We start from the raw sequence: 13004 nt of genomic DNA, 5'->3' as shown, positions 1-13004 counted from the left end.
AGGGGGGACCCCACGCTTTTTTTTATTCTTTAACTTTTATCTATTCTTTACACTTTTGACAGCTGCCGGAGCTCTGGAAGCTGTATGACAGGACAGTGTAACAGTGATGTACTTATAGAACTCGCTGCTACAACACAGGAGAGTTAGCTAACGCGGGAGTGTTTTACATCGCAGCAGATCGCCAGAGATGACCAGCGATTTTGAAGATCAGGGTCAAAATCGCAGCTTGATACATTTCAGAAAATTTTGACTAAAATCACGGGTTATCACCTTAGGTACACCTTCTCGTTAATGCAAATATATAATCAGCTAATCATGTGGCAGCAACTCAGTGCATAAAACCATGCGGACATGGTCAACAGAAAATGATTGGTTGCTATAGGCAACATCTCCACTTTTTTAAACCCACAGCCTCATAAATTTACCCCCATGACTCCATTGCAACACAACGACATGTGATCTAAGTGACTTTGACCGATGAAACTGATGAAATGTTGATAATCAGTTAGCAGTATTATTTGATCTTTGGCAGGACTTGCCACCTAGCAACAGCTAGGAGAAAAGAAGAAAAAACACTTTTGTCTGAAAGTGCGGCTGTGTTGTAAAATAATGGGCTGCACACTGCCTCTATCTATGGCACTTTATTTGTGTTTTCAGAAGTTGTGTACAATAGTTGCCAAAGCACATAGAAACAATTATGCATAGTAAATGGTAACAATATTTATGATACCTGTATCTAGTATATAATACAATGTCTTTGGTATTATTGTGTGGGAACTTAGGGGGAAAGAGGATAAAGGTGTAAGGGAGGGGGAGTATAGGGCTTGAGGCTGAGCTTGAAGCTGGGTTCCCTGGTGGACTATCACAGAAAAAACAGAAGTTTGCAGGAATCTGATTTGTTCTAGGGAATAAGGAATTGTCATCTAGCAACACCTAGTGGGTGGTAGCAACATTCCAAAGATGATTTTGTGGTAGAGGAATAAACACTTTTTTTATTGAGAGCCATCTGTGCGAGCTGGGGTCACATGATAAGCTGACCTAACACATGAGACCTCCATGCACTGAGCCCGCCAGATTGTCTGTCAACGGACAAGACGGCGGATGCAGTGTTAGTAGTGGCTACTAAATACCAGCTTGTGCTCCCCAATACCTACTCAACAAAAAAAAAAAAAAAAAAAAAGGCCAAGGAAGAACTATTCTGTCTGATGGAAGCCAGGGGAAGCTTCTCCCATTAAAAATTCTAGGGGATACCTGCAGGGGGTCCTGGACTCTTCTTCTTCATCTGACTTGGCAACAAATGTACAAGATTTCCTTAGTCCTGTTCTGGGCAGAAAATGAAGGAAATGAAAGAGAAACACCCACTGCTGATATCAGTTTGAGCAAGTTCATGTTGTCTCATTAAAAAAAAGGGAGTACTGCAACCTCCTCCTCTCATCTCGCTCCCCTTCGATCTGTACTTAATGCAGCCGCTAGGCTTATCTTCCTTTCTCGCCGCTCCTCTTCCGTCTCCCCCCTCTATCCCTTCACTGGCTCCCATTCCCCTACAGAATCCTGTTCAAGCTCCTCACTCTTACATACAAGGCCCTCGCCAACGCCACTGCACCCTACATTTTCACCCTCCTCTCTATTCATGCTCCATCCCGCCCTCTCTGTTCTGCCAATGACAGTCGCCTCTCTTCCCCCCTGATCACCTCCTCCCATGCGCGTATCCAAGACTTCGCCCGCGCTGCCCCCCTCCACTGGAACAAGCTCCCTCCCTCAGAACCTCCCCTAATCTGTCCAGTTTCAAACGGGCTTTAAAAACCCACCTTTTTCTTAAAGCTTCCAGTCTCCCACTTAATTTCCTACCTTTTCTTCTGCCTCTTCCCTCTTCCCTTATCCTCCATTCCTCCTTCTCTCCCTCTCCCCCGTGTAGCTCTGTCTGTCTACCCCACCCCTTAGATTGTACGCTCCTTTGAGCAGGGTCTTCTCTCCTCCTGTCTTCACCACATTTAACTCTGCTCTCCAGCTACCTCGCCCTCCTCCACAAGGACCCTCTTCCCCTTGTCCCCTCTCGCTCCCTCCCCTCCCTCTGGGGGTCTCCCTGTTACCCATGACCTCCCTCTTGGACTCTGTCTCAGGAGGATCTTCCCCTCTCCCGACCCCTAGCTGTGCTTTGAGCTCACTGAGTTACTGTGCTTATTGTTTACTGTACTGTGCTGTCTCACCTCGTATTGTAATTTCGTTTGTCCCTGTACGGCGCTACGGACACCTAGTGGCACCCTATAAATAAAAAATAATAATAATAAATTAATTATAATTATTCCAGTAATTCAGTGGAAAGGCGAGCCTATTCAAAACAATTGAAGTGTCTTTCCATGTAGACTACCTTTCCACTTCAGTTTACACGTCTGTGCAGAAGTGGGAGCAGGTGCTGTAAAATCTCGTCCCCAAACACACCTGAAGAGGAACGTGCACTCCTCTAATGAAGTGAACTGGAAAAAATATTTTTTTGATGATTTTCTCAGATGTGTAGTACCTAAATAAATACAATTTTTATGAATCACTCAAAACCAAAAGCTCCTCTAACAAACCCCAGATCCCATAATAATACTTTGGGGATTTATTAACAACAGTATAAACAATTTTTGAGATGTTTTTTCAAAAATGTAAAAATATGGCTTTTTGAGAAAATCTAAATTTTGATTTTGAAAATGTTACATTTTTAATTTTTATTGAAACATACTGCTGTGTTGTATATCAGATAAAAGACCATAAAGAGGTTTAAAATGACACCTTGCCCAACTCTCTAGCTCAATCAGGTGAGCTACAAATGCAATTTTAGAAAAGCGTTAAATGCTAATTTTTCATTAAAAAAAGTGCAACTTTAAAGGCGTATAACAAGATTTAGGTTTTTTTTTTACACCCATGAAAGCATTTATTATACAAACATTCATTACAATCTGAAACCGTCAGTTTCATCATCATCATGTTATTTCTATATTGTCACTAATTCCGCAGCACTGTAGAGAGATCTCATTCACATCAGTCACAGCCCCATTGGAGCTTACAGTCTAAATTCCCTAACATACACACACACACACAGACAGAGAGAGAGAGAGAGACTAGAGTTAATTTAGATAGCAGCCAATTAACCTACCAGTATGTTTTTGGAGTGTGGGAGGAAACCGGAGCATCCGGAGGAAACCCACGCAAACACAGGGAGAACACTTTTTTTTCTCATTTTACATCTCATGGTTCAAACAAAACAATTGAACACAGATTTTAGGGTATAAAAACGGGATTTATACTTTCAAAAATCTTTTTCTCTGAGTCCATCTGGGGGACACTCCTTAACCATGGGGTTGAGTCGGGGGGAGGAGTCTGGCACCCAAAGAGTTAACTTTTTTCAGTTGACAGCATATCACCCCCGCCAATTCCCACATACCTCAGTTTGATTACAAAAGCCAATTAGGAAGATAGGCCAATCAACCAAGACACACCCCTCAACAGAGGGGGGAGTGGAGACAAAACAACGAAAAGACGGGGGGATCGAATTGTCCACCAGATGGACTCAGAGAAAAAGATTTATCGTAAGTATAAATCCTGTTTTCTCTTTCATCCATCTGGGGGACACTCCTTAACCATGGGGACTTACAAAAGCAATCCCTCTGAAGGGTGGGACCGCTCTGATCTCTTTGCACGCAGAACACTACGGCCAAAGGAGGCGTCCCCAGATGCAAATATATTAAATTGGTAGAATTTCGTAAAGGTATGGACCGAGGACCATGTGGCTGCTCTGCACAGCTGGTCCGCCGTGGCTCCATTACGAGCCGCCCAAGACGCCCCAACCGACCGGGTAGAATGGGCAACAATACGTTTCGGCACAGGGAGATTAATACGGACATAAGCCTCCCTGATAGTCAGGGTAAGCCATCTGGCAATAGTTTGCTTAGATGCTGGCCATCCCCATTTGGAAAAGTCAAACAACACAAATAGAGACTGTCTTACATATCTTTGTAGATCTCTTAACATATATACGTAATGCCCTCACTACATCCAAATATTTATTTGTCTTTGTTCTTCTGTTTGGTTCTTGTCCAGCAACCACCAGCGGAGGACCTACCTCCTCTACTGGTACCTCGAGCACGGGAATGCTCCTCTGGGATGGGACCCTGCCCAGGGTAAGGTCGCGAAAGATGTCACCATCTTTCCCAGCAGCTTCAAAGACCTGGCTACTGACAGCCTCTTGTCTGACAGGAGCCTGCCTGTCCACTCCATCTAGGACCTCAACTTGTCCTGCGGAGACAACCTTCTACTGCGTACCAAGTCCCTCACTAGTCTCAAGAAACTCATTCTTAGACAAGGGATTCTCTGTGACCCTTTCAGACTCTAGATGTTCGGTCATAGACTGAACAACTCGTCTAGCCTTAGCACCCTGAATGGGTGTGACTAAAACCTTTTCCCTTACTGGAAATTCTAAGCCTGTATAGCTTCGTCTGAACGAAGCAAAATCGACAGCCCTGAGCGCTTTCTGATTTGACAGAAGCCAGCGAGGTAATTTTTTCCAAAACCTGAGGTGAGCTGGTCCCATGAATTCTATCATGATATTCTGGACCTACTCGTCTACCGAGGACCCTGTCTGCTGCCGGGCAAACCCAAGCAGCCGTCCTCCCACCCCACCCTCTGGAACCAGAGGTGGGTGGTAGTCATGCCGCTGGTCTATCCGGCAGCTTGGTGGAAGAAGCTCTCCGCGCCACAGGGGCAAAGGATGACCTTCCCCTATGGGACTGTCTCCTGGATTCCACGGCCCCTGGATCGGTAGTCTGGCCTCTGCCAGACTCGTCCCCATAAGGAGGCTGTCTGAAAGAACTAAACCTAGGCCTAGCCCTAGGTCTTGGAGTATTTACAGGCAAGGACGTCTTCTTGCCCCCTGAAGCCTGTAAAATCCAAGAGTCTAATTCTGGACCAAATAACATCCCACCCGTATACGGGATGGATTCTAATGATCGTTTAGACTCTGAATCCGCATTCCAAGCCCTTAACCATAATGCCCTTCTAGCTACTACAGCTGTAGCTGAAATAGACGAAGCTATGGAGGCCGAATTATGGGCCGCTTCATATACATAGCCTGCTGCCTCCCTTAGCTGCATGGCCAGAGGCAGTAAATCTGAATCCTGCAAGGCAGACTCTAACTGCCCTGCCCAGACTTCCATTGCCCTAGCTACCCAGGTAGAGGACAATGCTGGCCTGAGGCTAATACCGGCGGCCGAGAAGATCGACTTCAGCAGGGATTCTAATTTCTTGTCAGTCGCGTCCTGTAAGGTCGCTGACCCGGGTACAGGTAGTGTAGTCTGACAAACCAATCTCGCCACAGGTGTAATTACCTTTGCCACCTGTTCCCAACGGGTCATATCCTCCTCCTGAAGTGGATACAATACGCCAAACTTCCTTGGCATAGAGAACCTTTTATCTGGATATTTCCAAGAGGCCTCTACAATATCCCTCAACTCAACTGAGGGAGGGAACCTGACCACCTGCTAAGAAGCCTTCTTAAAGAGGGAGCGGTCCAAAGACTTTGTCTCCTCTACTTCAGCAAACCCCAGGGTCTGACGAACTGCTCTTACCAGATCGTCCATACCCTGGTGCCTAGAGTTTCCTTCTGACTCTATAATGGACACATCTGAATCGGCCAACAATTCCCCCTCCTCCTCTGAGGAACTCTGAGTCTGACACTGACCACAGCGCTTTAGCTGTTTGTCTACGTCTTTTAACACTACGCTTGTGTCTGGGGTTCTCCAGTAGATGGGTAAGCCGGTCCAGGCTTTTAGCCACCGCTGACCAACCCACCTCTCCCATCTGGGAAACCCCCGGGAGGGCTGGGGAGGGAAATACACCAACCCCTGGGGAAAATGACTCATCTGTCATTCCTACTGTTATACCCTGAGAAACCACAGATGTAGCTGGGATCTCAACTGGTTTACAGAACAGATTTACAAGGGTATTAACTCCCTGTGTTAAGGCAGCCGCCCACTCAAGAGTATCTACCATTATGGTGGAGGTGTCTATAGGCTGTTTCACAGGAGCCACAGTGCAGGCTGCACAGAGCCCCCCCCCCCCCATATCCAGCCATTCACTTGTTAGTTTAACATTACATTTTGAACAGACATTATGTTTGGTACGTATTTTGCTTTTATCTGCCATCACAAGATAAGAAAAACTAAATCACGTTTCAAAATTCACAAACACTTCTCCAATTTATCAGAAAATACAGATTAGGTTATATTAACATATCATAGTATTTCTGATTTAAATAAGACAGGCTTGGAGAACTTTATAGTTCTCTCAACACATCATTGTCTTATAATATACATCTCTACACATACACACAGAAGAAAATAAAAGTAATACTCAGCTGGGAAGATATGTGTCAACAGTGCACTTCTCTTCAAATGACTGCTGCAACTGTCCTCCTTTTGAAGCTTGGTGCCAAAAAGGGATCTTCCACGTGCTCACTCAGCGGGGGAGGGGGGGAAGAGGTGTTTCTCAACACATTCCCCTACCACTGGAATCTCCTTCTGTGTCTCTGCTAACAGTGATTTCCCCAATCTACTTAGGTGAAATCCTGTTGCTTTATCTTTCTCACATTTTGCTACCACACCGCAAAATATAGGTACATATTTATCTATGAACCAGTCAAAAGATAGTATTTCTGTTCCTTTTCCTCTATAAAGAGAGTATAAGGTATAATTTTTTTAGTCAAGCTGAAAGGCTGCAGCAGGTTTTTCAGTAATCACTGCAATTAGCACAGAACACCTGGGCCCATTTAGCATTACATTTGGAACAGACAATATGTTTGGCACGCCCAAACACTTCCACAACCTTTATCAGAAAATACAGACTAGATTATTTAACATATCATAGTATTTCTGATTAAATAAGACAGGTTTGGAGAACTTTATAGTTTTCCTTAAACACAGTTCTCTCAACACCTCATAGTCTTATAATACACATGCATATACAGAAGAAACAAAGTGATACTTAGCATGGAAGATATGTGTCAACAGTGCACTTCTCTTCAAATGACTGCTACAACTGTCCTCCTTTTGAAGCTTGGCGCCAAAAAAGGGATCTTCCACGTGCTCACTCAGCAGGGGGGGGGGAGCGGTGTTCCTCAAACACATTCCCCTTCCACTGGCTCTCCTTCTGTGTTGTTTAGGAACTTGGTATACTCCAGCTGGCTTCCGGGGAACCTCAGCAGTAAAGGCGCTCTCTGCCTAATGGCAGCGCCCGTTCTGCATCAGCGGGGAGAGTCTCTTGCCGACTGCTTCCCGCTGTGTGAAGCGCTTCTTACCTCTCTGTCAGCGGGGGGGGCCACCCCCCCCCCCTGTCACACAACACTCTTACACCCCCATATTTTTCACACTCTGCTTCTAAAGTAGCATGTTGAGGGGCAGCAGAGGAGAAGATGATTGAGTACCTTAAGCAATGAATGTAATAGCTTAATATGACACAACAGATACTCACTAGACGCTATATGGAGGTATATGAGGGGACAATTGGGATCGGAGAATGGAAACTGTATTTGTTGTGTCATAAGTACCTAAATAAAAAAGGAGGTTTAGACTACACACCCAAAATTTGCGAAATGTATGAAAAGTTGCATCAATGCTGTGACCAACTTTACATAGTGCAGAAGCACACTGTAGACATACTAATAACAATAACAAACATTTATGTATTAGACTCTGTACTATTAATACACATTAATATGAGGTTAATTTTGATTAAATTGTGATACCACAACAGTGTGATCTCATTCAAATTATCTATATTAACAATTCATTTCTATAGAGTACATACCTCTTTCTGTTGAATCTGCTTCAGGTTATATATAACGCTGTTAGGATCTAGCTGAAAGCTAATTGAAAACAGCTATGAACAATGAGTGGAGGGCTGGCCCAAAGTGAAGGTAATCACAGCCTTCAAAGTGTTAAACAGGGAAAATATAGTACACACCCAAGTTTGTCAAATGTATTAAAAGATACATCACAACTGTGACTGACATACTTGAAAAGTACAGTAATTAAAAACACCCATTTCATTTTCTTTTTTTTTGAGATGACACACTAGTTTAAATTATCAGTGATAGCAGAAATCGTGTGTTTGTTTACATAAAGGTGACACATTAATTTTGATGGTGCCCATTTTAAATAATTTATAATTCATATGGCAATGTAAAAACTAAAAAAAAACAATGCTGCAAGTCTCCATCTTTGACAATATATAAGAAGTGTTGATGAAAGTTAAACATTTCAGAAACATTGTTGCTATTGGACTTCGGTAGTGATAATTGTAATTGTACAAATTTATATAGCACTGCAACTAGTTTGTGCATACCGCTTCTAAAACAGCAACTAAATTTTGATTTCATTAACATATCAACAATGACACATTTAAATATGAGAATAGTACAATTTCGATAAATATTAAGTTATCTGGTCTTTTGTAATTTACTTACTTGGGTGTTTGTATCGAGACAATAAGGCTCGCGTAATTACCGAAATACCCAGTAAATATGTACACTCTTTCCAAAGCCCTCAACAAACATGGCGGAAAAGAATGCCCGGCAACTCTGCAAGCACGTATGGCTTACCTCTACCCTCACGTAAGGAGGAGGTGCCCCGTCTGCGGGGGTATAAATAACTGACGTAAGCACGGCGTCTTTCTCTTTCCTTAATGCAGTGAAGCAGGTTGGGTAAGTCATGGTTATGTTGTTGGGCAGCACAGTGAAAGTTACTGTCTGTTGGATATCTCTGACATCCCGCCCCCCATGAATCTGGGAACAGTGGCGGTGCGATGGGGAAAGTTAACGCTTCTCGTTTATGTCTGTATTACAGTGGACTGACACCGAACATCCATTAGACATCAAGGATGGCCGAGGAAGGGTGAGTAGTGGCATTATTACTATGCGGTCTTCGTCCACGTGTCTGTTCCGGGGAGAATTATTACACTTGTATTTTTGTAGTACTTACGAAGATTAGACTGGCAATAAACGAACAAATGCTCACACACAGTGGGTAGTGGATACAGATAGTCTGCTCCGTCCGTAATCGATATAGTGACATAGGTCATTGTTATAAAATGTAATTCTCCTCTAAGAAACCTTGTATATGATGTGTGAATCTAATTGGATTGGTAGCATTTAATTTTAACAACTTTATGATCCACATATGCACATTACATGGTGGTAGTAGCATTCTGATACCATTTGTGATTTCCTAGGTTATTACCCTTCGCTTCCCTTCCCCCCCAACTCTAAACCCATGTTAAAATACCAATTTTCCTTGTTTAGGATGCTGGCTACAAGAACATATAATTGGTACTGTGATGCATGGGTTTTATTACCTTGTAAACTTTTTAATAGTCTTGTCCCTAAAGAATCTTTAAATCCATTTGGGGTCCCCAGTATGGCAACTCTATGTATTGCTGCAAGTTATGGAGGAACATAAAGTACTGCTGCAGTTTACTCTGCCAGGCTACTTTGGGAGTCCTGGAGTTGACCCTTCTCATTAAGCAAATGTCTTCACCTTGCAGCCTAACACTGCCTGCAAAAGGTGAAGTTTCTATGTGCATAGCACATTTACAGTGAGGGGTCCAGATGGTGATACTTTTGCATTTTGCAGCTCAATAAATTGAAGCTACTGTCCGTATAAAAGTCTTGTAATTAGGTTGGTGGCAGAAATCTGAGAAAAAAATATTAAATAAGAAAGCGTTCAAATAGCTGCCATTTTTTTTGTTTTCACTGTGTCTTAAATAAACTGCTAAATGACATGCTGTTTGCAATATTTTGGGACATTATTCACAAAATGGAAAGTAACTTACGAATGGCTTCGTCTGTGGTTGCCATAGAGAAGGGGGTAATTGATAGGTATTTATAAACCTTGCTACTGTGTTTGAATGATGTTACAATTAAGTCGGATACCCCTTCACTCATTCTGAGTGATAACCAGAGTCTGACAAGCCTGTAGCAATGTTTCTTTTTGTTTTAGATAAATAACCCAGCTTCATAATTTCTTAATTAAAATGCCTTGTTTGTCTCTGGATTGTAGCATTTCTGCTGGAGGTGTAATGGATATAAACACAGCTCTTCAAGAAGTGCTCAAGACCGCACTTATACATGATGGCCTAGCCCGTGGAATCCGTGAGGCTGCCAAGGCTCTTGACAAGTAAGTCAGTCTAATGTCCCTTAGCAGGTTATGCCAATTTATTTGACTTTTGGTCTTCATTTCGAACATTCAAATGTCTGTCTTGCATGTCTGATGGATAGATCTGTTCTCCTTTTGGTTGTGCTGTAGAGCTACTTCTGTACCTTTTATTCACTGCACATCAAACTATTGTGTTGTGTACTGATGACCATTCTTTCAGTACTGCTTTGCATGCTGGACAGACTGAGCAACTTGCTGTCTTTGCTTTGTCTGATATTTGATGTAAGCAAATTGTGTTCAGTTCTTGGAGAATGCAGTGCACAGCAATGTGCCATGGGGACTCTTAACAGCCTGTTGGTACATAATCAAAGTATATCAAATCTGTATTTAAATTCATGTGTTCTGTAGATAATCCCCTTGCATCTTGAAATGTGCTCACATGTGGTACATATTAGTTATTGTCTGCTGCTTTGATAGGGTAGCATATGAGCATGTGCATCAAGATTAAATTTGCTAAAATGACATATGCTGTCACGAAGAACTCCCCTACATCTAGTATGTTGCAGTGCTTGAATGATGACTCCTATCTTAAGTCGGATACCCCTTCACTCTGCATGAGTGAGAAAATATAACTGACAAGCCTGATCTAAAACTTAATTGACAAACAATGTAAGAAATGACTTGTCCTCCCCATTAATTCATAAAATGTTTACAGGCGTCAAGCCCATCTGTGTGTCCTGGCTTCCAACTGTGATGAACCAATGTATGTGAAATTGGTGGAAGCACTTTGTGCTGAGCATCAGATCAATCTGATAAAGGTGAGTTGCTTGCACTAAGATGGCACTTTATTTTTTTGATTTTTGATTTTTTTTTTTTTTGCTGGATTTGAGAATTTGGAATAAAGAATTCTGAATGAGACTGAAGTTTTGGGCAGGTTCTGTTCGGTACTGCTGAACATTTCCTCTATGTTCAGATGCCTCTATTGACAACTGTTGCGTTAAACTTCATTTTTCTGTGCACCTCTAAGGGACATGTAGAAAAATGAGTGCGAATGTCTGTTAAAAACTGTTCTGGCGATGCATTGTCTCCTCATGCCAAATTGAATCTGCCCCAGTGTTACCACTTATTACTTTTATATTAACCTTGCTTTTGTCATATTGCATTACTGTATTTTTCTTTTTCTCTTAAAAGAACAGTTTAACAATTGAATGAATATATATCTTTGATACTGAGCTGTACAGTGATGATTTGGCTCCCTCTACTGAACATTATGAGGAAAAAAGCCAACATGTTACCCAAAATTTTTCTGAGTCACAGCTCTCGTTGTTTGACATTTTAATCTTGGTTGACTGTTCATAAAATAATAGGAGGTTTTTTTGTGTTAATACAGGTTGATGACAGCAAGAAGCTTGGCGAGTGGGTTGGTCTCTGTAAGATTGACAGAGAAGGCAAGCCCCGCAAGGTGGTTGGCTGCAGTTGTGTAGTTGTCAAGGTAAGGAACTCGTGAAGGTATATGCTCAAATGCTCTTAAAGCTGTAATTTAACTTGGCTAAAGTGCTCTACCCACTAAAAGTTTTGGGTGAATAGTTAAAATGTCTAAACTCTCATGCCATGCTGCCTGCTGAATGGGCAGATGACTAAATACCTGCTTGGCACCTTTTGAAATGGTGGCACACCTTGGACTAAAGATGACATTCTGGTTTTAACACCCTCAAAACTAAATAGTTGAAGTGGACTTCAACAAGTTCATATAAAGCAGTGTTGGCTAACCTGTGACACTCCAGGTGTTGTGAAACTACAAGTCCCAGCATACCCTTCCAGCAATAACCTATATGTATTGGCAATGCATGCTGGGACTTGTAGTTTCACAACACCTGTAGTGTCACATGTTAGCCAACCCTGATATAAAGTGTCATTATCACTGGTGGTAAACTGCCAAATGTTTTTCACCCACCTTCTTTGGTAATGTCTCTGTAGAGGAAGGGCAAATAATTTGTATCTTGTTCAACTGTGCTACAATATTATCAAGGATAGATGGGTGTGGCATACCTTTGTGGAGAGCAATAGCATTATTGAAATTGTGTAGTAGTTTGTCGCATCATAACTTGGAAAGTGAAACTCCTACACTGGGAAACTGTTTGTGCCACTATTGAGCTGCTGCTTGACTGAACATGTTTTGCATACCCTGCTCAGACATTGTGGCAAGAATAAGGCCATCGTACGAGCCTTAAGGCCTTCATGTGGCATTTAAGGTCCCTGAAAATGGCTACATATCTTATTGCCAAAAGCTTTCTATGCAGTTTTCACTTTGTCTTAGTGCTTGTATTTGTGCTTTATGATCCATTTTTATTTTTTTAGGACTATGGCAAGGAGTCTCAGGCCAAAGATGTTATCGAAGAATATTTCAAGTGCAAGAAATAAACATCTAAATTAAAATATTGAACTTGAGTATCTTGTCGTTTTTTTTTTTTTTTTGGAGGGGGGGGGGGGGTTGGGCACTTTAATCTTTCACTTATCATTCTTCACCAAAATAATTAAACAAAAATAGTTTGCAGACTAGTATGCCCAAACCTTGGTTGGCATTCCCTGTGTCATTTAGGTCTAAGCTGGGGTAATGCATTAATTTGTGTAGTGTCTGCATTCTCTGCAGCAGTTTAGTCGGAAACAGTGGTAAGAAGGTAAGGGCACTTTAGTATAATTAATGATTAAGTGGTAATGCAGTGTCATACTAGAATACTTCAATAAAATCTTTTATTTAGCTTCTTTAGTCTTCCTAGTGGTTTGTCATGAAATACCACAGCATGTGTCAATCTAGTT

At 42.1% G+C, this 13004-nt stretch overlaps 2 protein-coding genes and 3 non-coding genes across 9 annotated transcripts in view; 4 read left to right on the top strand and 1 right to left on the bottom strand.

The window, feature by feature from the left end:
- The window catches only part of SLC18B1 (solute carrier family 18 member B1), a 100133-nt gene extending 91529 nt beyond the window's left edge, over window positions 1-8604 (bottom strand). For 2 of the 5 annotated variants that reach the window (XM_075203216.1, XM_075203217.1), the window contains exons 1-2: window positions 8501-8604; window positions 2208-2262 (exon numbers count right to left, since the gene is read on the bottom strand). The gene's annotated coding sequence lies outside the window, so the exon portion shown is untranslated. The remainder of the gene's footprint in view (window positions 1-2207; window positions 2263-8500) is intronic. The other 3 variants (XM_075203215.1, XM_075203219.1, XM_075203218.1) reach the window with 2 other exon arrangements.
- A 77-nt stretch (window positions 8605-8681) lies between these two features.
- Window positions 8682-12635, top strand: RPS12 (ribosomal protein S12). The gene is made up of 6 exons (XM_075203236.1): window positions 8682-8737; window positions 8880-8927; window positions 10092-10208; window positions 10903-11005; window positions 11578-11679; window positions 12546-12635. Exons 2-6 carry the CDS (start codon window positions 8914-8916, stop codon window positions 12606-12608), a joined length of 399 nt encoding a protein of 132 aa, XP_075059337.1. The 5' UTR covers window positions 8682-8737; window positions 8880-8913; the 3' UTR covers window positions 12609-12635.
- On the top strand, window positions 9934-10004 carry LOC142147657 (small nucleolar RNA SNORD101). Its single transcript, XR_012690769.1, has one exon. It is a non-coding gene; the product is annotated as a small nucleolar RNA SNORD101 (small nucleolar RNA).
- Window positions 10755-10828, top strand: LOC142147656 (small nucleolar RNA SNORD101). Its single transcript, XR_012690768.1, has one exon. It is a non-coding gene; the product is annotated as a small nucleolar RNA SNORD101 (small nucleolar RNA).
- LOC142147683 (small nucleolar RNA SNORD100) lies at window positions 11420-11505 on the top strand. The gene has a single exon (XR_012690794.1). It is a non-coding gene; the product is annotated as a small nucleolar RNA SNORD100 (small nucleolar RNA).
- Window positions 12636-13004: the final 369 nt, after the last annotated feature.

Source organism: Mixophyes fleayi, chromosome 3 (assembly GCF_038048845.1).
Source record: "Mixophyes fleayi isolate aMixFle1 chromosome 3, aMixFle1.hap1, whole genome shotgun sequence".
NCBI classification, from domain to species: Eukaryota; Metazoa; Chordata; class Amphibia; order Anura; family Limnodynastidae; genus Mixophyes; species Mixophyes fleayi.
Note: the sequence above shows the minus strand (reverse complement) of the source record. Positions and strands in the feature narration are given on the sequence as shown.